Raw genomic sequence first — 26,302 nt, forward strand, 5'->3', positions numbered from 1 at the left:
TAATAATAATAATCTCACATTTGTGGGGATGTTTAAAAAATAATTCTATCCAGCACATAGATGGGTGGCCTTGATAAAGTTTTGTATCTTTTCTTTATTGTTCCTTCCAGAATATATGAGAACCCTGGATTTTAGGGTGGTTGACTGATTGAAATGAAGTTGTTCTTTCTATCAAGTTATTATTTCTATCAGTTTTTCAATTATGCATGCCTCATACATTCCTGTGCTGGTCCTTTCATTATTAAGACTGGTGTATAGAGTATACATGTATGTTTTTCTTCTGTTGGAAACAAAGGGTCCCTAGACAGAAGAAGATGATTCTTTGATTGCACAGGATGTTGTCAGTTTGTGTGTGTGTGTGTGTGTGTGTGTGTGTGTGTGTGTGTGTGTGTGTGTTTAGGCTCAATCCCTGGTAACATATTAACACACACACTGGTGTTAGGAAATGACAATGACATCATTCATTTCCCAACGCTGTAGCCTGTAACCAGTTAAAACCTGCTGTTGGTGTTGACACTGACGGTGTGCAGCAGAACCTGAGGAGGTGCCAGAGGACAGGCTCTGATCACAGCTGCTGTTTGTGTCTATATACAAGCCAGCGCACCTACACAAGGAACTGTGTGTGTTAGACAAGTCAGACATGATGGTGTGTTCAGGTCAGGACACGGTAATAATGTCATCGCAATAAAGTCAAGTTAAACAGTAGATGTTTAAACAGGGTCTGTTTACAAGGAAGTGACTTGCTGCTCTCTTATCAAGCATGCAAATGGGATGCTAGTGCCTGGTCTGCAACTTCTAGCTGATTAATTGTTCAAGTCATCAGCAAATATGTCACTCATTCTGTGACCAATCTCTAAAATGGGAGGATCTGGTGATTTTCTCTGTTTTCCACCTTTTCCATCCTTGATGACAACTCAAGGACTGTCTAATCAAAATCATCCATAGATCAACCAATAATGAAACTCTCTCTTGCCTTCATCCTGTTGTTACACAACAATTTACAAAAAAAAATCTCAGTCGGATTTTACTGCAAAGTCTAAGGAGACATCCCCCTGGAAGTATTACAGCAACACAACAGGGACATGATTCATTACCCAGTATTCCAAAGTGGAAGCAATAGATAGATAAGTTGCACTGCATGAAAACGCCCTGTCTGGTCCTCCATCTCATACCATTTCAAACAAAAACTCATTATAGCAGCAGCAGCTCAAAACCATCTGTGTGACTCCCCATGATCCCATAAAGCACACTCCCTAAAACTCAACACCTCCCTCGCCTGACTCAAACCTGGCTGAAAAATGTGCATTTCACAAAGTGCTGAAAGTACCAAAATAACTGGAAAATGTTATAAACCTGACCAATGAGGGAAAATCTTATTAATAAAACATTTAAACTCATTATTCACTAATACCCCAAATGGCCAGGTGGTGAGGTAATATCGCATGACAGCCAGTCATATCAAACGCCCGGAGACTGAGGAACATGACTTCATGCAGATATGTGAAATTATGATGAGCTACGATGATGACTTCATCTGTGGAAGCAGCTCTTATTATTAAATGGACCATGTTCATGTTTATTGCAAAATAAGACAAATAAAATCTATTCTAAAACTTTAAAGGTCCCATATGATACGCATTTTCGGGTTCCTACTTGCACTGTGGGTTTCTAATAGAACATGTTTATACACTATTTTGTCACAATGGCTGCGTGAATATACCTGTATTCACCTTCAGTCTGAATTGCTCTGTTTTAGCGCCTGTCCCTCCCTTCCCAAAAAAAGCCCAGTCTGCTGTGACTGGTCACCACTTACAGGTCGTGCACATTTGTGGCGTCTTTGCACCATCACTGCATCTGAGAAACAACTGCAACAGAACTTACACTTTGTTACCTTTATACTGCAGTCCTGATGGCTTGTTTAGGGTTAGGGTTAGGGTTAGGCACAATTTCTGATTACATGCTGTGTGCACTCTCTGAATTGTGCATTTTATTACTTTCACAGTATTTATAGATTGCCTATACCTGCTTTATATTAAAAAAGACACCAACTTTTTTTTTTTTTTTTTTTACAACATGGGACCCTTTATATCAAAATTTTTAATCCTAGTAATTCAGATTCTTGTTTCGTACAAGCAGCCATTGATTTCTTCCTTTCAGACCAGCATGAAAATCAACTTGCAACAAGTTTCATACCATTATGAAATGATAAAGTTAATGCAACGAACACACAACGTCCTGTTGAAATGTTGCAAGACATCCAACTATTTTTACGGCCAATAGTTCCAGGTTGTATCCAAAGAGGGTCTTGCTCTTAACAGTGGTACCAAAGCCTACAATAAACAACACATTAAACAAACAGTGCAGACAACACTTGAGGGGTGGATGGATCAGTCCTAGAAGTGTTATATACTTGCTTTACCTGTGTTAATCAGAGCGTTTATCTTAGGTTTATTTCATTTCAAAATTAACACATTTCTATAGGGGAACGACTGATATCCACACAGGCTCCACCCATCTTCCACTAAGCGCCAAGTCACAAAAGCATCATCTTTGCTCACTGTCAAAGCAGATTAGTTGTCATAGTGCACTTTAGACCTTCCCCCAGTGACCTGCTTTAAATTTGCTTCACCTAGCAACCCATCTGATGCACACTTTATGTACATTCATACACTTGCCCACAGAACTCAGCGTCCACAATGACTGGGCAAAATCTCAATGTGGTCACCTCTGATGCCTACTGTGATATTAAAAGTTTGTCAGTCTAAGCAGTGTTAATACTACAGATTTGATCAGACGCATCGTGGTCATCTCAAGAAAAGAAAAAATGCAGAGCTGCAAGAGAAAAGATTCCCCAGTGACACCCAAACACATCTTAATGTCCTCCAGAAAGGCAACATCCAGTGTTATACAGTTAATATCACGTGTGGAAGACATCTAGCAACTGCTTATCAGCTTCACTCATTACAATCAGTAGTACCAAATAATTATTTAATAAATAATTGAAGTTATGCATTAATTCACCAACATATGCTGTACAAACAGCCTGTCATAATTAACACACACACAGATTTCTCTCACAAACATGGAAAGAAGGCAATGAGCAACTTAAGGAGAAATGATCCAAATGTTAGAAAAATATTAGTAAAAAGAAGGAAAAAAATTAAAATTAGCACCAAAACATAAAAGTGAAAAAAGAAAAACAGGAAATGACCTGGAAAAAATTCTCAAGTAAAAAAAAAAAAAAAAAATAATAAATAGACTAATATAATTATACAAGTAAAATAATAATAATAACTATCAGTCGTAATATCAATAAATATATTGCATATTTCTTTCTAGTAACTTAATTTTAAGAGATAATTATAACAAATACTAAATAGTAAATAGTATCTGTTCTTTCAGCTGATTTTTTGTCACCTTTTAATAATTTCTCGCAATTTGCAGAAAATTGTTGGACAAGTTGCTCATTACCTTTTCTTTCTTTCTTTCTTTTTGAGAAATCAATCAATTTTGCAAAAACAACTGCTAAGCTGAGCATCTTAACTGAGCCTAAACCAACATAAATTTGTACATTTTTCAATGAGGTTTTGTATGTAGCACATAGTGTACAGCCTACTTTGTGGTGTGTTTGTTACCCTGCGTGTGGCCTGATAGCAAAGTGACATTGCGTGACAGGCTTGACTACTCACCGCATCTTTCTCCGCTCCGCCGCTCTCCTGGTGCTCCATGTTACTGAGTTTCCTCTTGTTTTTATTCTCGGTCCTCTTCATTTTTCACTGTTAAAGTACTCCTAGTGTGTGTGTCGGGGGGTTGGCCCGGCTGACAGCCCGGTTTGTTGTCGTGTGGCTGAATTCTCTCGGTAACGTCAGTCGGCGGGCTAGCAACGTGTCAGCTCGGCTGGTGTCGACTTCAGTGACACCTCGCTGCCAAAATGAAATTCATGGCTTGTTGATGCAGTTTGTTGAGTAAAGAGTCCACTCGAGAGTGTGTTCCAGCCAGCCAGCCATTCCCGATCGGTAGGCAGCCTGTGGCTAGCTAACTTTAGAGCCTAGCTACACTTTGGTGCTGACTGCACATCTGGAAAACCCGTTGTGACAAGCTGTCAATCAACCCCGCAGCAGCAGCAGCCGCTAGTTTCTCTCTGAACAAAACAAAAAAGGGCGGCTGACGGTCGGTCACTGTCGCAGTTTATCATATGCGGGGTGAAAAAATATCCATGCTGGGTTATTGTCTCCGGCAACAGTTTACCCAACCCAACTTGTTAACTAGTTGGTTAGTAGCGGCTGAGGCTAAATTAGCTTACTGCTGCGTGACTAGCCGCGCGGCTAGCCAGGCTGCCTGCTAACGTTTACCTGCACAGAGACACCGTGACACCCATGACAGGTCTGTCCAATGGACGCTTCCAGATGAGTCCCACCTGAATCCTGCGCGTTTAATCCGTGTCGGTGGTTTGCCGGGGTTTACCGGGCAGTGAATGTCCTCTTCGGGTGTTCTTCCATCACAAGATAAAAGGCTAACCTCTAGACACCGGGTTGAGCTGTGTGTTGAACTGCAGCCGCGGCACGGCACGGCTCGGATTGTTTCCTGACTCCGGCACGGCTACTGCGGTGTCACGTTAGCAAGAAGGACAATACTGTATCCGGTTAAATTGTACCAAAATAAAAGCATAATTAATTCTGAATCCGCCTATGGCCTATGTCTGCAAACAACACTGTAGATACTATATATATATATATATATATATATATATATATATATATATATATATATATATATATATATATATATATATATATATAGTGAGTTATTCATACATACTTGATTAATTCTTAATCTGACAAATTACACAACCAGTATGACATTATGTGAGGGTTTTTGTTTGTTTGTTTGTTTGTTCGTTTTAGGTTATATGCAATTTTGGACTTCTTTTTTACAATTGCTGAAAAAAAATCTGCACACCTGAATGTGTGACGGGTGCGTGGGGGACGGAAGCATCTAAAAACATGTTATAACTGATAAAGGTCTACTTAACTGAAACATCTTTTTTTTTCTCTCAATAAATATGTCAGCAGTAAGCGGGACAGTGTGCGGGAGTTTCTCTCTTTGACTCCTTTTAGAAAACAAAAAGGTTCATATCATTTTTGCTGTTTGGATTTTAAAACTTTGTAGCTCAATATCTGCTCAGAATGCAGAAATACAGACATAACTTTATTTTGTATTTCTTTGCCCCTTCACAGGATTGTAAAGCACAAGCACATTTGTGCTGGAAAAACCTCTTCTTTTAAGGGTTTGCATAATTTATATCTATAATTTTTTATTAATCTTCAGAAAGTGGAATTATACCTTTACTTTGATGAGATGACGTGTAATTTGAATGCTGAACATTTTTTTAAAATATATGCAACATAAAATATGTGTAAAGTTGCAGTGTACAAGAACCTACTAGTTTAACTGAAAAGGGTAAAAAATAAGAATAAAGACAATATCAGTAATATCCTTGTTCGTTAACAATTTTTTTGATGTAGTGGATTGTGTTTAATGATGAAAAATATATAATTACATAATTTGCTCTGAAATGCTGAATGTTTCCTATACAGTACATTATATTAATTGATACATTCAGGTATTTTGTCTGCAAGGTGGCGTTGTTGTATTTTGTCTAAATCACACGTTTTATTTTGAAAGGACACTTATCTTTTTCCTTTCCCTGGTTTGACTTTAAGCTGACACAGTTTGGGTGATGAATTCCCCCCTGTAAAAACTTATTTTCTTAAACTTATCACATGCCAACAATTTTTAAAAGAATATATTAATTTTGATTATTAGGATTATTATTTGGATGAATTCTCTTTTATACTGAATACATGCCTGTGTGTGCCTTCGTCGTGTATTGTGTTGTAGTATATTGGTTTTGTTGGACTCTGCTGCCACTTGCTGATGCCTCTCTGTACCTGCTTGTTGGGAAAAAAAGACTAGCTAAGCTGTTTTAGCAGCATTTTAACCACTATAGATTTTATGACACCTGCAAATGATTCACCATATGAAAAGCTTCAAATGAACTCAACATCACTAAAGGTAAAATAATAATAATAATAATAATAATAATAATAATAATAATAATAATAATAATAATATCACAATCTTCATGTTAGTGTTTACTGAAACACTACACTTCATGAAGTGTTTTTAAAATAAATGGCTAAAATATTTAAACTGCAATAGAAAGAGTAACATTAATTATGTTTGAGTTATTAAATAACAAACATTAACACTTGAAGGAGGAAGCTCATACTTACCCTTTTCCCTCCAAAGAAATCTTAGTAAAATAAACAAGAAATATTAGTAAAAATTAAAAAAAAAAAAAAATTTTACAGGAAAAGCGAGTTTAATAACTAAGCTCTTACTTTTTTTGTCTAAAGTGATAAGCAGCTTAGGATGTTGATTGAGATCGGGGGGAGGGGGGGTAGGAAATAAAAGAAATCTAAGTTAGTAAAATAAACTTGGCAAAGAAAAAAAGTTTCATAAGTAAGGTCACTTTTTTCATGCTTTCTTTTTCCATACATGGTGAACTGCAACAGCTCAGGGAAAGGGAAAATTCAACCCATTAAATTCAATTCAAGGAGTGATTTCAGCTTCTGTCTTGTGACTGAAAGGTTACAATTTCCCCAAAATGACTTGATTTTAATTATTACGGTTTTATGTTACAGATTGTAACTAAACTGCTCCTTTTTACAGGTTGAAATAAGTTTAAAGGGTCATTTCACCAATAAAATCTAGCTATAAACTTGCCAAAAAAAGTGACCTCATCCCCTATTTTATGACTGAAAGTTTAAAATGCAGTTTTACATCTACCAAAAAGAGATTCCAGCTCCTATCTTGTGACTGAAAGGTTATTTATGCCTTAAAATGACTTTGTTTCATTGACAACTATTTCATGTGACAGATTATAGCTCACCCGGTCACTGAATTACCTTTAAATGCAATTTTTACACTTACAAAATAGTGACTTCAGCTTCTCTCCTGTGACTAAAAGGTTATATTTGCCTCAAAATGGCTTGGTTTCATTCATGACGATTTTATGCGACAGATTCAGCTCACCCAGTCCTTTTACCAGTTGAAATACCTTTAAAGGGACAGTTCAACCCATAAAATGCAGTTCTACACTATAGCCAAAAATGATTTCAGCTTCAATTTTGTGACTGAAAGATTATATAAGATTCAAAATGACTTGCTTTCATTCACTTGGGGTTTATGACAGATTATAGCTCACCCAGTCATTTTCACCAGCTGAAATACCTTTAACATGCTAATTCAGCCTGTAATTTTATAGTTGCCAAAAAGTGATTTCAGCCCCTCTCTTGTGAAGAAAGTTCATATATACCTCCAGGTGACTTGTTTTCATTCACTCAGGTTATATGTGACAGATTATAGTTCACCCAGTCCTTTTTACTAGTTGAAATACCTTTAAGGGTACAATTCAGTCCATACAATGCAGTTTTATACCTGCCAAAATATGAATTCAGCTCCTATTTAATGGCTGAAAGGTTAAAATTTTAATTTCATTTTTTAAACTATGCTAACTATGAAATCTAACTTGTATGGTGCAACTTGTGCCTTGGTATATTTGCCTCAAAATGATATCATTTCATTTATGAGGGTTTTATGTAATAGATTATTACTCACCCAGTTCTTTTTTATAGTTGAAATACCTTTAAAGGAGCAACATAACCAGTACCCGCTGCCAAAAAGTGATTTCAACAACTGTCATGTGACTGAAAGGTTATTTATGCCTCAAAATGACCTGATTTCATTCATGAGGGTTTTTTATGTAACAGATGACATGATCAGTCCATGTTTTTTACCCTAATAAAAAAGCACAATTGAATAACTCTTGTAAGTCATACATACAGAAAAAAGGCTTGTCACGAAGCAGGAAGCAGTGTCTGATGTGCATGTGGCTACCAACAAGCTGAAAATAGATATTTTAAAAGCAAAACAGAACTGTAGGACTATGAATTCTTGAGATTAAGATGGCTGCAAACAACCTCGGCTCAGCCAGGTCCAGCATGAAAACCAAAACAGACCTTCAGAATCAAGGAAACAGGGTTTTAAGTCTGAAACTGTGTTTGTCAATTGTTTTTAATACTATACAATGAACTTTCGTTAGAGCGGTCCAGTGTGCAGCGTTAAATAACACACACACACACAAGCACAAATAAGTAGAGGGCATGGAACACACAACGGTTATTGCACAAATCCATTATTGCACTAGTTCTGTTATTGCACCAAGAAACTTTGAATGATTGGTGAGGTCAGAAATCTTAAGAAAAACTGAGCATGCACTGTCTCCATGCAGTTTGTCTACAGGCCACACAGGGGAGCACAGAGTGCCACAGTCATTCTGCTTCACTTGCTTTTTAACCCTTTGAAACATGGATCAATGTCAGTTTTCTTGTGCTGCGTTTAAACGCCTTTCACAAGCTATCAGACCCTTTGAATCCTGAATAAATTTTATCAGGACTTTAAGGGTCACCAACTGTTAAAAGTATGGCTATCAAAAATTAACAATGATTATTAAAAAATCATTATCAGTTAATAAAAAAAATTGACTTAATTCGCATTAAATCACCTTGTGGGGAACCATTCCCAGAAAGGGGAAAATGATAGCCAGTCAATGAAATCAGTGTCCTAAAACACACTAACACTGTCAATTTGGAACTCTGATTAATACTAAATTAATAACTATAACCAAAACTACCATTACATGGTAGTAAAGGTTAAAGGATTTTGGAGCTCTTGACACAGTAGTTGGTAATTTCTTCTCTCTTGTACATTAATAAATGTTATTTCAATAACACATTTATTGATAAGAAAGCAAAGCAAAACAGGACACACAAGATATTGTAACTACTAATACATACAAGTCTGGATGTGTAAAGGCTAGCAGCTAAAGGCTCTTTTATTCTTTGTGATAGTGGGTTGTCTGATATGAAATGTCCAAATGTTCTCTTCCCAAGTCGTCATATCACAGCTTTGTCAGCTGACTGTAGCAGAGGCATCTACACATTACACTGTAGATATCCACATGCGTCTGCTGGTAATGTTGCTGGATGCCGCAACCAACACCAGGATGTCGATGTTGTATTTTAAATCAACATTCATCAAATGTCTCTTGTTTAATCATCAATCAGAACTAACTGTGGTATGAATGTTGATAACATATTTGCACATCCAGTCTATTTTAACATATCAGAAGTTTTATTAATACGTACATATTACAGTAGCCATTGATAATATTTATATTCCAAAGACTACTGCACAAATATGACAAAGTTGAGTTAATTATTTTTATATCAAATATTTTATTAATATTATGGTATATTACTTGACATTACACTCACTTTGTATATGTAATTATATGTGTATATAATTGTAAGCAGAACATAAACATTAACAGCCAGATATTTTCCTAAGGAGGTGGAGGAGACCAATGCTGAGCTAAAAGAAGAGTAAATATTGGACTTACATCCATCATGTGACAAAAACACTACTATAAATGTTAATGAACAGTGGGTTTGTAGAAACGCATATGCTTACAAGTCCAAAGCAAACCTTTTGCTATATGTCTTTATGTTGTATTTATTTCTCTTAGAATTGTCATTTTCTGTACACCACATTTTTCTGCATGTAGTGGATTACATGCACACGCTGTGTACAAACAGTGAAAGCAGTCACTATGTTTAGGTTGGATGCACCGTTGGTGTGATTCTGTACTGCTGCGAACTTAACGGAGATATGCAAATGACCCATGTGAGTTCCACTATGTTATGATTCAAAGCATAAACTAGAATAACCATATCACAAACAAAAAATGATTATAATTGGTGACTTGTAGTGTCGTAATCCTTTTTTTCCCAGCTCTATTAGGCCCTGCCCTTTGCTCTAACAAGCAACAAGCATAATGAGCCCAAGAAGCAAAGGAGTGACACTCAGTTTAATGGTCCAGGCTGAGTTGCAAAAGCTGGTTCCACAACATTTTGGTGCACTGATGTCGCTGAAAATGCCAAACAGGGAAAACAGCTCAGGAGAAGCTTCACAGAAGTTTCTGGAGGCACAGCCAGAGATTTTTATCATGTCAGATGTCATCACTGTGGATGACAAAATTGGAGTTACATTAGAACACAGTTTTCACAGATATTTGATAGTTGAAGGCAGCAGTATATTGACAGACAATCTATTATCGATCTCCGGTATGAGGACTTACTGTTCCAACTAATGCAGCGATCCTGGACTCCCACACACTGCATGGTCTTGTTACAGACAGGACTTGTGGAAAAGTCGTCACAGGTGAAACACTGCAGGCTGTTTGCTGTTTGAACAGCAGGGTCTAGAACAAACAAAAGACATGTCAAAAACAGTTTGTCACAAAGTGATGACAAAACATGTCCTATTTTCTAATTGTAGTTGCCTGACATTTGATAGTAATCTGATATATAAATGTAACTTCCTTTCTTAAATATTAATGGATGAATTTATTTAACTTACAGGTTACATTGCCACTGTTGCAGCCATCTGTGTTGCAGCAGTGAACTAGTGCGGTGAGATTATACACGCCAAAGTTGAACGAAAAGGTCTGATTGCTTGGATCACAGGTGGAGGACGCCACACATGATTTCCACTGTTGGCTTGCAAAGGTATCTATGAAATCAAAGTAATGGAAATTAAAAAAAATATGCAGGGCAAAAACTATACTGCAGGAAATCTTGTTGAAAACATAAACTGGTAAATGACAAAAGTAAGCAACAGATTTGTTTTTGCACTTCTCACACCTACCTTGTATGCCAGCTGCTGCACAATACTCATTGGCTGCACAGTTTTGGTAGGAGTATGTTAGACTGTCCTGACTATACAGTTCATGGTACTGACACTGAAGCGCTCCACCTGCATCAGTGAACATATTCATTAGTTAAATTAAATTTAATTTAAGTCTAATTTAATTTATCTAATTTATCTAATTTAAATTAAGTTAAATTAGTTGGTGAGTTAAACACTGAGCATAAATGAGTCAACCTTAAAACAACAGATAAATAATTATTTATAATTATTTATATATTTTTTGTTAGAAGCCTGAAATATGGTCTGTGATAAAAACAAGCTTAAGAGAAGTCACGATTTTTGTACAACATAAAAAATGTTGGTAAATACCCCACTCGTGAACTATGAAGCTTTAATGTGTCCTTAAAAGTTTGTTGCCTGAAAAAGTGACTACAGAACATCTCTTTACAGCCTTGTTGTGGTGGCAACATTAATCATGCAACTGTTGCATGGTTCATTTATAGCCTAACATTAGCTTTTCAAATTCTGAAAATTGCATTTAGACTTTAAAAAAGTCCCTCCATTTGTGGAGATTACACTGTGAAACAAAACATCTCAGTATCATAAATGTCTCTTTAGCACAAAGCTTATTGTCTGCAGTGATTCAAAATCCAGTGGAAAATCCCATAGGCTTTTTGACGATGGAACCAGTGTAACGGGTGTTGTACGGACCCAGATGCAGTACACCGGTAAACAGGAATAATTGGTAATGACTTTTATTCAGCCCAGCACAAATCAGACACGAAGCAAGATGAAGTAATTCTGGTTCTTCGGGTCGGAACCCACAACAAAGTCTCTGGAGGGAGATCGAAGCAACGAACCGAAGCTTACGTCACTCGGCGTGGATGCAGAGGAAACCCCGTAGCCCAGCAGCTCGACAGCACGTGTGGAGATACCGTCGAGGAGAAGGCGGAAGCGTGGTCGGGGACAGGCGGAGGTTCCGAAACAGTCCGATGATGCAGCGGTACCGATGGGGATGGACCAGGAGGATCGTTGGGGCCAGGCGGAGAGGTCTTTGCCAGCAGAGCAGATCAGGAACGCCAAAACAGAACTCGTGGTCGGGGACAGAAGACAGGTAGGTTTACCGGGGATCAGGCGAAGAGAGCAGGTCAGGAACAGGCAGGGTCGGCTTTTGGAGATCTGGCAGGAGAATGCTGGAGAGTCTTGCATAATGCGAAGGAACAATCTGGCAATGAGTGTGTGTGTGTGTGGCTTATATACTGGGTTGATTACTGATGGGCTGCAGCTGGAGGTGAGTGAGTAGAGCAGGCAGAGTGGGCGTGGTCAGCAGGTAGAGGGAGCAGAGGGAGAATGAGTGGAAAAGTACTGAGAAGGGGGAGAGGAGCAGGGATCGTGACAGAACCCCCCCCCAAGTGACGGCCCATGACGTCCCACAACGAACCATTGAAGCAGGGCAGGCGGTGGGGGCCCGGAGGAGGGTCAGAACTCCTGAGACCCCAGACACACTCACCCCGTCGTCCGAGAGAGCACCACCGGCCTCCGAGGCAGAACCCACGTCATCATCCCCGGGCGGCGTGGACACAGGAGCAGGACGGGAAGCAGAACCGGAACCCCCACGTGCCGGGGCGGGTCCGGAGGGCTGGTTGGGATGCTGCCGATGGAACTCCTCCACGAGGTTGTCATCCAGGATCTGGCGCGCTGGAACCCATGACCGCTCCTCCGGACCGTACCCCTCCCAATCGACGAGGTACTTAAGGCCCCTTCCACGGCGGCGAGAGTGCAGCAGGCGGTGCACCGTGTAGGCAGGGGTCCCATCTATGATGCGGGGAGGAGGAGGAGGTCGGGACAGAGGTTGCAGAGGGCTCTCTTGGAGTGGCTTGAGTCGGGAGACATGAAAGGTGGGATGGACCCTCATGGACCGGGGTAACCTCAATCGGACCGCCACCGGGTTGATCACTCTGTCGATGGGGAATAGGCCGATGAACTTGGGAGCCAACTTCTTAGAGTCCTCCCTCAAGGGGAGATCCTGTGTCGACAGCCAAACCTTCTGCCCTACTTGGTAGGCTGGAGCCCGGGAACGGCGACGATTGGCGGCCGTGGCATACCGTTCCGCGGACCTCAATAATGCAGATCGGGCCTGGGTCCAAACCTGACGGCAGCGACGGATGAAGGCCTCAACTGAAGGGAAGGCGGTCTCCTTCTCATGGTCAGGGAACAAGGGAGGTTGAAACCCATACGCACACTGGAATGGAGACATACCGGTGGCAGAGCTGGTGAGGGTGTTGTGAGCGTACTCTACCCACATCATATGCAAGGACCAGGAAGCAGGGTGCCTGGACGCCATACAGCGGAGTGCTGTCTCCATCTGCTGATTCTTTCTTTCAGTCTGGCCGTTGGATTGTTGGTGGTAACCGGAGGACAGGCTGGCAGATGCACCCAGGAGGCGACAGAATTCCCTCCAGAACGAGGAGGTGAACTGGGGACCCCGGTCCGAAAACCACATCAGTAGGAAGACCATGGAGATGAAACACGTGTTCCAGGAACAGCTCAGCAGTCTCTTTAGCAGATGGAAGTTTTGGCAGGGGCACGAAGTGAGCCATTTTACTGAACCGGTCTACCACTGTCAGGATCGTGGTGTTGCCTCCCGACAGTGGCAGACCGGTTACAAAGTCCACAGAGATGTGGGACCAGGGACAATGAGGCACAGGTAGGGGCTGGAGGTGGCCAGCAGGAGCCCTCCGGGGGGCCTTATTCTGGCTGCAGACTGGACAGGCGTTGACAAAACCAGAGATGTCTTCGTCCACGGTAGCCCACCAGAACCGGCGTTGCACCACCTCCTTGGTGCGGGCAATGCTTGGGTGACAGGTGAGCCGGGAACTGTGTGCCCACTGCAGAACCTCGGATCTCAGGTCTTGTGGGACGAAGAGCCGATCTGGCGGACAGGAACTGAGCCCCGGCTGGTCCTCCACCGCAGCTTTGACCCGCTCCTCGATGGCCCAGGTGAGGGCGGCCAGGAGACAGGAAGCAGGAATAATACTGTCCGAGTTGGAGGAGTCCCCCTCCCCAACCAGAAACTGATGGGACAGGGTGTCAGGCTTGACGTTGCGGGAACCGGGTCGGTATGACAGGGTGAAGGTGAATCTGGCAAAGAACAGAGCCCACCGGGCTTGACGGGAGTTTAGTCTTTTTGCTGAGCGGATGTACTCGAGGTTCTTGTGATCAGTCCAGACGAGGAAGGGGACCTTGGTTCCCTCCAACCAGTGTCTCCACTCTTCCAACGCCAATTTTACTGCCAGCAGCTTGCGGTTACCAATATCGTAGTTCTTCTCTGCAGGGGATAAACGACGAGAGAATAAGGCACAGGGATGAAGCTTCTGGTCCTTGGCAGACCGTTGGGAGAGAACGGCCCTGACATCCACATCAGAAGCGTCCACCTCCACCACGAATTGTCGATCGGGGTCCGGGATCAGGAGGATGGGAGCCGAGCTGAAGCGTTTCTTGAGCGTCTGGAACCAACGTGTGTGTGTGGGTGGCTTATATACTGGGTTGATTACTGATGGGCTGCAGCTGGAGGTGAGTGAGTGAGCAGGCAGAGTGGGCGTGGTCAGCAGGTAGAGGGAGCAGAGGGAGAGTGAGTGGAAAAGTACTGAGAAGGGGGAGAGGAGCAGGGATCGTGACAACCAGGGCAATGCTTCTTTGTGTCATCCTTAAAAAAACATCACCGGGGCACTCTATTTACGGGCCACTTTAGGCCTTTCACAATAACTACATCATCAAGTCGTCACCTTGATAATTTTTGCTGACCTTGATATTACTGATTGTGTTAACTAATATTTTAGCCAACATGATGCCACAATAAATGGCTTAGTTTCTCAACCATTATAAGACTTTTATGCAATGCCCAAACATGTTTTCACTGCACCTAAGCAAAATGAACAGCTTTGTGGTGGCATTGCTTCTGTCCACTCATCTGCTGTCTGTGTCACACACACACACACACACACACACACACACACACACACACACACACGCAGACACAGAGAGAGAGAGAGAGAGAGAGCAATGGTAACCCTGGTGAAGTGAAAAACACGTTGAGGGTAGTAGGTGTTTTTCCCGATGGCTACTGACCATCTGGAAAGTTTTGAAAATTAAGCTGAAATGGACTTTGCTTGAAAGCTGCACTCCACAGCCCCAGTGTGAGAACATTTTAAGTTTAAGTTAACTGAATAAGAGGGTAAAGGCCATTAAGATGAACCAGCTGCCGTCGATTTTGTTTGTTTTTGTTTTTTTCCATATTTAAATTTCAATGAACATTCTTCAGAAAGATTATCGCTCTTGAATTATTATACCTTTATGTTATCAGTATAATGGTGGCAAAAAATGGTCTTCTTCTCTTGGATAATATATCGTACCATGACAGGCCTTGGCAACCCATCAATGCAAATGATGCAGCATTTATGATAATTCTACAGGAGTTCATTCTCCTCTTAGCTTTGTATCGAAATTTTAACTCTACACACTTTAACTGACCTCATCCATTTTCTTACTCACTTTGTGTAATGACTTAATCTGGATAAGAGGCATTTAGGCAAGTTAATGTTAATCTTACCTTACACCACTTTGATTATTTTTGAATTGATACATTTCATATTAAACTCTAATACCTGGATAAACCTGGATTTAGGAGTGAGTAGAGTTACCTGTGCTGGAGAGCATCAAGAGAAGAATGACAGACAGAATCAGCTTCTTCATGATGAGTCAACGTGCAGATTACTGGTTTAACTGTGGAGGCACACCTTAAATACAGTATGTGAACCTGTGATCAAAAAGAGGACGATGTCATGATGAGAATAATTTGCATGACATCTTCTTCCCAAAAAGAGGAAGATGTCATGCAAAGAATTATTTTCATGGATCTGTTTAAACACGCTCATATCATGACACGAGTCCTTAAAGGTATACGAGAAAATCGAAATTGTGAATCTGAAGGTAAATTGGTGCTAATTCTTTATGATGTCCTGCTAACACATTAGAAATTTTATCAATTGCCCTAAATTGTCTTTAACCTTTTGAAACCCAGAGTGACATCACTTTTCTTGTACCCCCTTCAGATGCCTTTCACAAGTATTTAAAGCTTTGAACCCTGAGCAATTTGGTGTTCTTCCGGAAACATGGGGAAAAAGGCAATTAGTAACTTGGTAAGAAATGTGACCTTGCCATAGATTAATAAACACAGATGGGTATGTGAAATTTATTAAAATAAAATTAAAGGCTTTTATGAAAACACTGAGGCCTACAAGATCTTTTTGTGTTTTCAGCTGATGAAACCATTATGCACTCGGCTGGGAGTCACCAGTTGACATGAAGCCATATTGTCTTCACAACACCCAATGGAGTAATGTCATGAACAAAAAGTCCTGTTTTCTATTTTCAAATTAGAAACCCCACCACATGACTGTATGCCTCTGCACACCAATCAAGTTGCACTTACAGTTTACATCCATGTCTGTGAAAACATGGAAGCTTCACGTGCGTCTTTCTCCCAACAGCACTGAAGATCTCTACAATTAGCACTGTTTCAAGCTGGACACCCAAAAATAGTGCCACCAATTCAGTATCTAACCAAATGTCTCCTCTTCTGTTCCTGACTTATAATGTTCATAATAAAGTTTTTTTTTGCACAGTATCAGTCACAGTGAAGTTGACCTTTGACCTCTTGGATAAAAAAATTAAAAAAAACATAATTTAATAATATTTGACATTTGTGTGAAACTTGAGCACATTAATTCTTAAATTATGCCAAAAACATGGCTTTATGAGATCACCATGGCCTTGACCTTTGACCGCCAAAAGAACAAGAATGAGAACAAGACAGATGCAAGCTCACAGTGACCTTGACTTATGACCTTGGACCACCAAAATCTAATCAGTTCACCCTGGAGTCCAAGTCAATGTTTATGCTAAATCTGAAGAAATTTCCTCAAGGCTGTCTTGAGATATGGCATTCACAAGAATGGGCGGGACAGATGGATGGCACACAAACATAATGCCTCTGGCCTCTGCTGTCACTGGCGTGGAGGCATAAAAAGTATGTTGTGACATAAAACAGTGTAACAAACTCAGCAGCAGTAATCTCTCTCAAAACAGTAAAAGTTTATTCCACAAATCAGAGTGACTAAAAAACTAAAAATCCAAACACATAATCCACAAGACTTACAAACAGGAAAACAGGAGCTCTTTGGCGTAAAGCTGCAGCTTCAAATGTCACCCACCCGAAAGAAACTCAACATTGAATTTAAAAGCATAGTGGTGATTCATCAGTGCTGTCAGAAAGCAAGTCAAACTTGCTTTCGCTATGTGACTTGAATTTGAATGGTTTATTCAAACAAAGTCTGATTGTACAAGCAAAAATAAATGTGTTCAGTTTACCTCTTTAGTTCATGTATCAATGAATTTAAATGTAACATTGAAGGGTCCTTTAACAGGAGGTTAAAGCTCCTCTTTCTTCTTTAGGATTATCTGCCGCACCATTTCAGCTATTTTGGGTCTGATTTCTTTGACAGAAATTTTTGGTCCCCATGCATCCACCACTTTGCCGTTTACATCAATGAGGTACTTCCAAAAATTCCAGTCGGGCTCCTTTCCAGAAGACTCTACAGAGAAGAAGAGAAGAAAAAGAGGTGAAGGCCTGCACAGTTTAAAAACATTATTATTTCAAGCAACATCTTGCATACTTGTTTCTATTCATTTCACTTTTGTTTTAATGGGCTTACTTTTTCTTTTACAAATATTCAAAAAAGCTTTTCAGCAAATCTTAAATTATTATTATTTTAAAAGGTTAATCTTTGACTTGTCCTTGTTTGCCCCACATCATAGGTCAATTCCATATCTCGTGCAATCCACAATGCTTTAAGAAGTGATGCATTTGTGTCCTATAGAATGCCCCAGAAATGAGTCCTAAAACCTGGAAAGGAGTTAGCGCTTCAGAACCTCCAGCTCCTTCGACTCCAAGTCAACAGGTTATTTGAATGGGTTTTTGGCTTGATGCCTGAAATAATGTCTGTGGTTAACACTGGCTTAAGAGACTTTCACATTTTGTTCTACAGCATTAAATATATCGATAAATACCCCACTCGTGAACTTTGATGCTTTCATGTGTCTTAAAAAAAGATGGTTGCTAACAAGTGGCTAAATGAGACTACAGAAAATCATCTCGCTGAACCACGTCAAACATGAATTTACAGGCTCCTTGTGGTGCAACATTAAGTCATGACCATAGTGTAGCTCAATTATGGCCTAAAGTTAGATTTTTACTCCTGGCGGTTGCACTTAAGCTTCAAAAACCATAAAAGTGGTATTCATTTGTGAAGATTATCTTGCTGAACAAAATGTGTGAGTAGCGTACACGTGAAGGCCGTGGAAATGTCTAAAAGGGGAGGAGATAAATTAAAGAAACTGTTACAAAGAGAAACTTTTTGGATCTTCCAGTTATGGGTCACTACAGTCCCAGGCCTAAATGAAGAGCTGGACTTCGTTCCATATCTGTAATAAATATGTTGTGATGTAACAGTGTCCCCCCCGATCCCCTTACACTCCCTCGTCATCTCTCTTCTCATTACAGGTGATTAGCTTTGCTGAAGCATCAAAACCTATACTGAGGATTCATGTACTCTGTACAAATTTTGTATATTTTTATTTACTTATTGATGTTTTTGTGTTTTGTGCCACCTGTATCTGATGTTGTTGATGTTGTGATGAATTTGCTGGTCTTGAGCACTCTGATGCTGTGTTTGAGTTGACCTGCGTGTGTGCAACCACATTTTGATTGCAGCTGTGATAATTATCCAGAGCTGCTCTGACTGCCTGCACCTGACATCAGCCACTCTACATCTGTGAGCTCCAACTTGTTTTTACAGCCCTGATGGAGACTGTACATTGAAACTAATTTATTAAAGGCTTTTTAAATTTTGCAAAACATAATTAAACATCAGAGGGATCAGTGATTCATTTACAGTGTTCATGTGGAGACTAACTTAACAAAATGCCTCAATAAATAATGTAAAATAATCACTACTGGGGAGATGAATGTCAAACAAAATGACATTTAGGCATGGGACAATACCAAAAGTTCATGTCATGAATATCTTGGCCAAAATAATATTGATTTATTATATTTACCAAATAATAATCAAAATATCCAGGTCCACAATTTTAGCCCTATGAATTAAAGGCCTTTTACACTTTTCAAACCATGTGTCTAGACCTGGATCTTTTATAACACAGTTTTTGTGTTATAAGTTCCTTCTTTTTTTGAAGTATTCCCTTGACGGGCACCGGTGGTTTGAGGTACACCAGGAGAGCTCCTGCCTCTTCTCTTTTTCAAATTAATAAAAATATGCCTAAAAGTCTTAAAATGCCACCAAAATAATTCTGACTTTACTTTACACACAAGCAGTTTTATTGCATCACAGACAGGACACAAATCTTTTTTTTATTTTACACCCTTTGTAGTGAAAAACAATTTCAAAAAAGGGAAAATATATGCAATGCTTGATTGACATCTTTTGCCTTTTTTTAAGATTGGTGCATATGTAGCCTGTTTTGGCAGTCTCTTTACTGTTGGTCGCACCACAGTCTCGTAAGGTGTTACGATATTCATGATTACACTATAATGGAAATTCAACATGATCTGCTCATTTTGGGTGTTTTTTTTAGCATGATACAGGATAAAATCATATAACGTCCCATCCAAATTGTAACCCATCTCCCATCTTAAATTCAATCTCATCCTTTTCTCACCTGCACTTGTCTTGGCTAAAACCATGTGCACGCCTGGTCTGAAGACTAACATTCTTGCTGCACACTTCTCTTTTATACTGTATATGTAATACATTTATTTGTTTCAAAAAGCCTATGCATGTTTTTTGTAAATAAACATTTTTATGCATCTGACCCATAATTGTCTTTCAGGCACAGTTGCTTAAAGGAATAATTCACCCAAAAATTAAAATGCAGCCATTATCTACACCCCATCATGCTGATGTTCACGCATGCACGTGCACAAAACCAATGAGAGCTCACAGTAACTCCATAAGTCTCTCTCTGTGTGTGGGGGAGGATTTAGGGTAGCTCGTAAACACTGGCATGCAAATTGCGTGATCTCTTTCGCAGGTCTTGTGCAAGCATTGCACGCATGAATATGGCTCCCAAACTAGAAGTTACAGGCTACAAAAAGGCTAAAAACATGGTGCCAGTGCTGTTTTTCAAAACAACTTGGCATATTGGGGCTTCAGGACACATGGATTACTTCAGACGAGCAGTATGGAGACATCTTGTGGTTTTATTATGTATTTTTTTAACATTTGAATCCTGGTCACCATTTGCTTCAATAGTTGAGGAAGATGAGTGCAACGCCGTTTCCATGTGAACCTCCAGTCGTGTTTTGTGGACTGTAAAACTTCACCCAACTTTCATCGGCATGAGGGCGGGTAGATAATGACTGAATTTTCATTTTTGGGTGAACTATTCCTTTAAAGAAAACATCTTCATGTGATACAAAATCAAAACTCACACCAACACCATCACATCTCACTCACCAACAAGGTACTTGTAGACATTGTTGGCTCCGGTCCCTACGACAGCGATTTTGCTGAACAGGGGGAAGGAGACTCCATAGACTCTGCGCACAAAGCTGTCAATCTCCTTGTCGCTGCCGGGCTCCTGCTGCCCAAACTGGTTGCAGGGGAAGGCCAGCACATTGAAGTGATATGGCCCAAAGTCCCGCTGGAGCTGCTGCAGGTCTTTGTAGTGTTCTTCAGTGAAGCCACATTCACTGGCTACGTTCACCACCAGGGACACCTGAAGCCAGGGGAACGCACTGTGAGAACTCAGCAGTAACAGTCCTGACTGTCACTAAACCACAAACAGCAGCAGCTGAGAGACTGTTAACAGCTGTTCATATACCTGAATGAGGGCAGATGGACAGGACATACTCAACGGGGTTGACCAACATTAGTTTTTCAGGGCAAATACTGTTACCTGTTATTAGTAGTTAACCGGAATTTGGAACCAATACGCATTTAAAATGAAAATCTTAATAAAAATTTTAAAAAATCTTTCTGTCAATGTTTAGAATTTGTAATATAATAAACTCCAACAGAAAAATTAGTTTAAATGCCTTTAGCAAATGTTTAATCAATATTGAAACTTTCAACATCACATACAGAAAGTTTCTAGCAACTTCTTTTTATAAAGTCAAATGAAAATGTAAATAAAAAATAATAAATAAAAATAGCTCCCTGTGGTTTTACAAAATGAAATTCTCCCCATGCTGACACTTTCTTTGCACTTTTTAATGAATTAATTTTATCGGCGATCATTAAAAGAAAACACTGACAGAGTTAATCAGCAAAATGCTAAGTATCGGCCCAATAATCAGCCAGGCTGATAATCTGTCAACCCCTAATCTGTTAGGTTTGGTTATCTTATTAGAATCCTCATTAGCTACAGCATTGCTGCAGCTATTCCTCCTGGGGTCCATAAAAGACATTATATAGTGAAAATGCAACATTACAAGACTATAACATCACAAAAACAACAACCAAATGCGCACACACAAAACACCTCAAAATAATGATACAAGCTCCTAAAAATGAACCCTGTATCACTGTAATATCATACAGTCAATTTTCAATTCTTTGATTAACTGATGTGTAACATTTCAGTTCACACTATGGTCCATTTCATTTCAGTATTTGGGCCATAGAATTGCTATAGTAAATGATTACACTGCAATATTGAACCGTTCATGAAATCATTAATTTGAAAAATAATTAGATTTATAGTATACATTACCTTACGCTTTAAGATTTCACATGGAGGAAACTCAAAGACAAAGAAGTTCAAACGAAGAAAATCTGAGGTTGCATGACTTTTTGTTGTTTACCTTTTTAAGTTAAGTGTTAGTGAAGTGGCCCTGGATGGACCTGCACAGATACACGGCACATAAACAGTTGAGCGTGTTAGTGCAGGTTAGTACATGTTTCGTGCTTCAGTTCAGTGTCAGTAAGAAAGAGAAAGACAAAAAGAAAGAGTTTCTGCAAAGGATCAAAGAGCAACTCATCACTACAACAGCAGGAACATGCATCTCTAACTACAGACTGACAGTGAGATGATCCAATTTTCCTGTGCTGACATCTAGTGTCACGATGAAGCAACTCCAATTGAGAGGATTTGACAACCCCATGGTGCACCATGGGGTGTAACCATGGGGTGTACCAAATTTATGTTAACATGTTACATACATAATAGGTCCAATGCACAAACCCAATCCTTCACAATATCAAAAGCAACCTCCATAAAGCAACAGTACACAACATATAAAATGTTTGAAAACTAGGTATGGTCATTGTGAGTATTTGGAATTATTTGTAAAAGGGACCTTTAATATGGGGACATATATAATATTTTTTTAAAGGTGTTAAAATGGCGCGACCTTTAAAGTTCTGTTTAAGACGTCTAATTAAGGGAAGGAACTAGGGCTGTTCTGATTACTGGTTTTGGGAAATCAAGGCTTTGTTAAGAAACATTAGTGATAAATATACAAGTAGTACCGACCAAGCAATCTCATTGGTCCACAAGACATTAAGAATGTGCTCCAATATGCAAGACAGCACGCTGTCCTCAAAATTAAGAGTTACTCCACCCATAATCTCTGCCTCTGAAGAAATCATATCTGAACATTTCAGGGAGGGGATAAGGAGTATTTTACACAGTTTCAACAGACATCAAATTTAATTCTTTACATAGCACTAAATAGAACTGTGAGGGAAAAATAAAGCTGACCAAATAAAAAGTAACAGCCAACTCACTTACAGTGTGAACTTTTACAATAAGCAGTATAAACCACCATGTTCTGAACAGACACATAATAAACACTGACAAAGAGACATTTGCATGTATGAACATAAAACAATAAACCCTACTCACAACTACTCAGTCAAGAACTAGGTATGATGGGAAATATAGACTATGTGATTGGGGCCACAGTGAAAATGTTGTTTTTGAAAGGCTATACAGCATCAAGAAGCAGAATGAAGCAGAATATTTTGTTACATAACAACATGTCATGAATTTTGGAAATTATCTCTCTTTTGGGGGGACATCTTGTAAATTTTGAAACTATTTCAGATGTTTGACTTTTTTAAAATCTTGCTAACATATCTGTAATGCTCTATTCACATGGAATCTGGTAGACAGCAAACCCAAAGTCATTTTAATCAAAATTTAAAAAAAAAAAAGAAAAGAAAAAAGATCACACCCTAGCCAACCCCCCTTCTCTGATAAATAATGAACAGTCCCTAATTGCAATTAAGACAAAAACACCATATATAGAAATGCACCTGTAAACAAAACCCTGTCTCTTTTAATTACTCATATTATTAAAACAGAATTTGCAGTAGTTCTGTGCAGTTTACTAACAATAAAAGCATTATCAGCAGATTTATGCTAATCTTGTGTATCTAAGTATTTTTAATGGATAGTTCCCATCTCAGTGGTTTGGTGAATACAAAAAATTGCAAGATTTTCTTATAAAATCCATTCATGGCTTTTTTTTCAAATAAAAAAACTAAAGTAAAATTTAAAAAAAGGGGTTGGTCCACAGACTCAGCAGGTGCAGAGGAGGGATCAGTTATGCAGCTCCTATGGTTTGCCATTGTCTGGGTGCACTGATCAAAGTGGTAGTGTTAAAATGACAGTTTAAAATAGTATAAAATATGGCATATAATATAAAATATGCAAAACTAATATTTCATAAAAAGACGGGGGGTGGGGAGAATATGAGGCAATAAGAAAAATATCAGAAAAATATACATACCTAGATAAAAGATATTAAAAACTTATATATAAATAATTTAAAATAGAATTATGTAAATCCTCTGGTAAAAATAAGTGCTAAAGTAATTAAAACACGTTTAGGTTCGTAATAAAACCATGAAGTGATGAGTGCTATAAGTATCAAACCATAAAAAACGGAGGGTTTAGATCGGGTTCAGATAGAGGGAGACACATATCAACACCAGTCTATTGATCCGTACCTGGTTTGAATGAAACTCTGTGAAGCTCCGCAGGAGCTCAGCAGGCCTCTTGCCACGTAGGCTAGCGGGGCTACATGATAGGACATCCCCAGCAGCCTGCAGCCACACTGACCCGCTGCAGCATGTTAGTTACATCTACTCACTACATGCCAAGTGGGGGAAGAAAAGAAGAAGCATTCCCATACAGCATTCATTCATCATGCAACCGGCCGACATGCAGGCTGACCAGTTACTGTAAAGACTCTATCATCACTGTTATAATCATCTGCGAGAGTCGGACTTACCGAACCCCGGTACTTTTCCAGGGATACTAACTTCCCCCTGCTGTTCACCAGTTTAAAAGTATAAAAGTCTTTCTCTTTGCTCTCAGTGAGGCTGAATAAAGTCAGCAACACAGCGAGCGCTCCAGGACGCATCTTTACAGCCAAAGTGCCAACGCAACAGCGAAGTAACTTTTTCAAACTCCGGCGGATCTCCTCCGGCCCGGAGGACAGCACTTCCTGCACCGGCCAGCGTTTACAAAATAAAAGCCTTGCTGACAGAGCTGTGTGGTATCCATAAATATCAAAGTAATAAGTCAAAATGCAACTAAAGTGAGTCAAAATTATAATATAATATAATATAATATAATATAATATAATATAATATAATATAATATAATATAATATAATATAATAAACACTAAAATAGTGATTGTAAATTAGGAAACGGAAGTTTGAAAAAAAAAAATCTAAAACTAAATCATTCCAAAATTTGAAGTGTAAAACTGAAGTTAAAATCACGAGATTTTCACCATCTCAAGTTTGACATTTAAAAAAGTAAAAGTAAAATGACAAAAGAGATTTTTTTTTATAAAAAAAAGTATGTATTACAAAACTACTCTTTTTTAAAAAAAAATGTTTTTCTTATTAAAATTCAAATACAAAAAAATGTGTTTATTCTGTTATTGTTAGATTTTTGAAATGTTTCCTATTACCATTACTATTACTTGCCAACTTACTATTCACCTCATTATTTCATAATTATTACCTCTTATGGGTAGTTTTATCACTTGAACTTTTCATTAGATTGATCAATTATGTTCTCTAGAAAAAAATATTTTTAACTATTTTGGGGTTTTTTTGTTTTGTTTTTTGTTGGAGTAATAGCCATCACATTATCATAAAAGATGAATTCTTCCCATTTGTTGGGCAATGACTGCCATTTAACTTTAAATGTCAGCCTAAATTTAGAATAAAAGGATCAAGTTGGCAGTCCACAGAAAGTTGCACTTTAAGAGCATTACAACGCTGTGAAAGCCATTTTTATCACAACCAGTGCAGGACTTATTTTTCATGACTTACTGAGTGCCCCTTTGTGCAGGACACGAGCTGCTTTTATTCTGAAGGCGTGTTGAAGAGCTGAAAATGGAACAAAAACTTTTCCTCCTCTCACTCTCAGCTCATTAGGCAAATGAAGGCATACACACCATGGCCTACATAAAAAAAGAACAAAACCTAAACTCTGTGCTTATTAATTACAGGCCTGTTCTTCTGTAATAGAAGTTTTCACAAACTGGGTCTCATCTGTGCAGGAATTTGGGCTATGTCAAATTCCTAAACTCAGGATAATTACACAGATTTGAGACTGGGGGATAGTTTGGTCAAATCCTTTGGTCTGAAATTAAGTTGAAGTATGAGTGAATGGCCTACACACCGTATGCCTAAATAAACAAATAAAATAATTGCTGCATTACAGAAATTTTTTGAAGAAGAGTATGTTTAAATTCAATATGTAAACAGATGTAAAATGCACCAAATAATTTTAATGTTATATGTATCTGTAGCCCACATCGTTTGTATACTACTATTTTTTCTATTTTTATGGCATTCTTATTTTTATCTTATGTAACCCTAATATTATTTCTTCATTTCCTGTGTGTACTCTGTCATTGTGCTACTGCAACAACTGATTTTTTTTCCCAGTGGCGATAAATAGAGGATGCAAAAACGCAACTTAAGTAAGTCAGAATGAGATCATTTATATATAATATGTAGCACTAAAATAGTGATAAGGCGTCAAAAAATGGGACGTATAAAATAAAATCTATGACTAAATAATTCAAAAATTTGAGGTAAAAGAGTGAAAATGATGAAATAATGAGATTTGGGTTATCACAAGTTTTGTAAAACAAAACAAAACAAAACAAAAAACATTACAAGCACCACAAATTGTTTTTCCCCAATCTGCTTTAACATTATTACTTGTCAGCTTACTGTTCAACTTAATATTCGTATTCTTACTTTCTTCTTATGTCTTACATTTTGTTTTCTTGTGAGAGAAGAAAAGAAAAAAGAAAATAGAAATTACTGTAGTTACAGTAAACAGTT

The 26,302-nt window shown here is 38.8% G+C and overlaps 3 protein-coding genes across 7 annotated transcripts in view; all 3 read right to left on the bottom strand.

Annotated features, from left to right (window-relative positions):
- The window catches only part of mast2 (microtubule associated serine/threonine kinase 2), a 235,129-nt gene extending 230,513 nt beyond the window's left edge, over positions 1-4,616 (bottom strand). For all 5 annotated transcript variants that reach the window (XM_088077416.1, XM_088077415.1, XM_088077414.1 and 2 more), the window contains exon 1: positions 3,690-4,616. In XM_088077416.1, coding sequence (XP_087933542.1) covers positions 3,690-3,770 — 81 coding nt within the window. In that variant the 5' untranslated portion in view covers positions 3,771-4,616. The remainder of the gene's footprint in view (positions 1-3,689) is intronic.
- Positions 4,617-9,342: 4,726 nt separating this feature from the next.
- On the bottom strand, positions 9,343-15,593 carry LOC121962843 (uncharacterized). The gene is made up of 5 exons (XM_042513154.2): positions 15,537-15,593; positions 10,834-10,941; positions 10,546-10,698; positions 10,265-10,387; positions 9,343-10,148 (listed from the first exon to the last, which is right to left on the bottom strand). The coding sequence occupies exons 1-5, from the start codon at positions 15,586-15,588 to the stop codon at positions 9,943-9,945; spliced, it is 642 nt and encodes a 213-aa protein (XP_042369088.2). The 5' UTR covers positions 15,589-15,593; the 3' UTR covers positions 9,343-9,942.
- A 1,375-nt stretch (positions 15,594-16,968) lies between these two features.
- On the bottom strand, positions 16,969-24,423 carry gpx7 (glutathione peroxidase 7). Its single transcript, XM_042484021.2, has 3 exons — positions 24,218-24,423; positions 20,433-20,694; positions 16,969-17,489 (listed from the first exon to the last, which is right to left on the bottom strand). Exons 1-3 carry the CDS (start codon positions 24,347-24,349, stop codon positions 17,326-17,328), a joined length of 558 nt encoding a protein of 185 aa, XP_042339955.2. The 5' UTR covers positions 24,350-24,423; the 3' UTR covers positions 16,969-17,325.
- Between the last annotated feature and the right edge of the window lie 1,879 nt (positions 24,424-26,302).

The sequence above is a fragment of the Plectropomus leopardus genome, chromosome 5 (genome assembly GCF_026936395.1).
Source record: "Plectropomus leopardus strain MGB_pleo_1.0 chromosome 5, ASM2693639v1, whole genome shotgun sequence".
NCBI lineage: Eukaryota > Metazoa > Chordata > Actinopteri > Perciformes > Serranidae > Plectropomus > Plectropomus leopardus.

Coding starts and splice junctions, on each gene's coding strand:
- LOC121962843 (XM_042513154.2), bottom strand. CDS start 15,588: ATGAAGAAGCTGATTCTGTCTGTCATTCTTCTCTTGATGCTCTCCAGC. Junction 10,942..15,536: donor CTTGATGCTCTCCAGCACAG/GTAACTCTACTC, acceptor TCACTGATGCAG/GTGGAGCGCTTCAGTGTCAG. Junction 10,388..10,545: donor CAACAGTGGCAATGTAACCT/GTAAGTTAAATA, acceptor TGTTTGTTCTAG/ACCCTGCTGTTCAAACAGCA.
- gpx7 (XM_042484021.2), bottom strand. CDS start 24,349: ATGCGTCCTGGAGCGCTCGCTGTGTTGCTGACTTTATTCAGCCTCACT. Junction 20,695..24,217: donor TGGAAAAGTACCGGGGTTCG/GTAAGTCCGACT, acceptor CCCTGGCTTCAG/GTGTCCCTGGTGGTGAACGT. Junction 17,490..20,432: donor TGTCTACAAGTACCTTGTTG/GTGAGTGAGATG, acceptor TCTTCTCTGTAG/AGTCTTCTGGAAAGGAGCCC.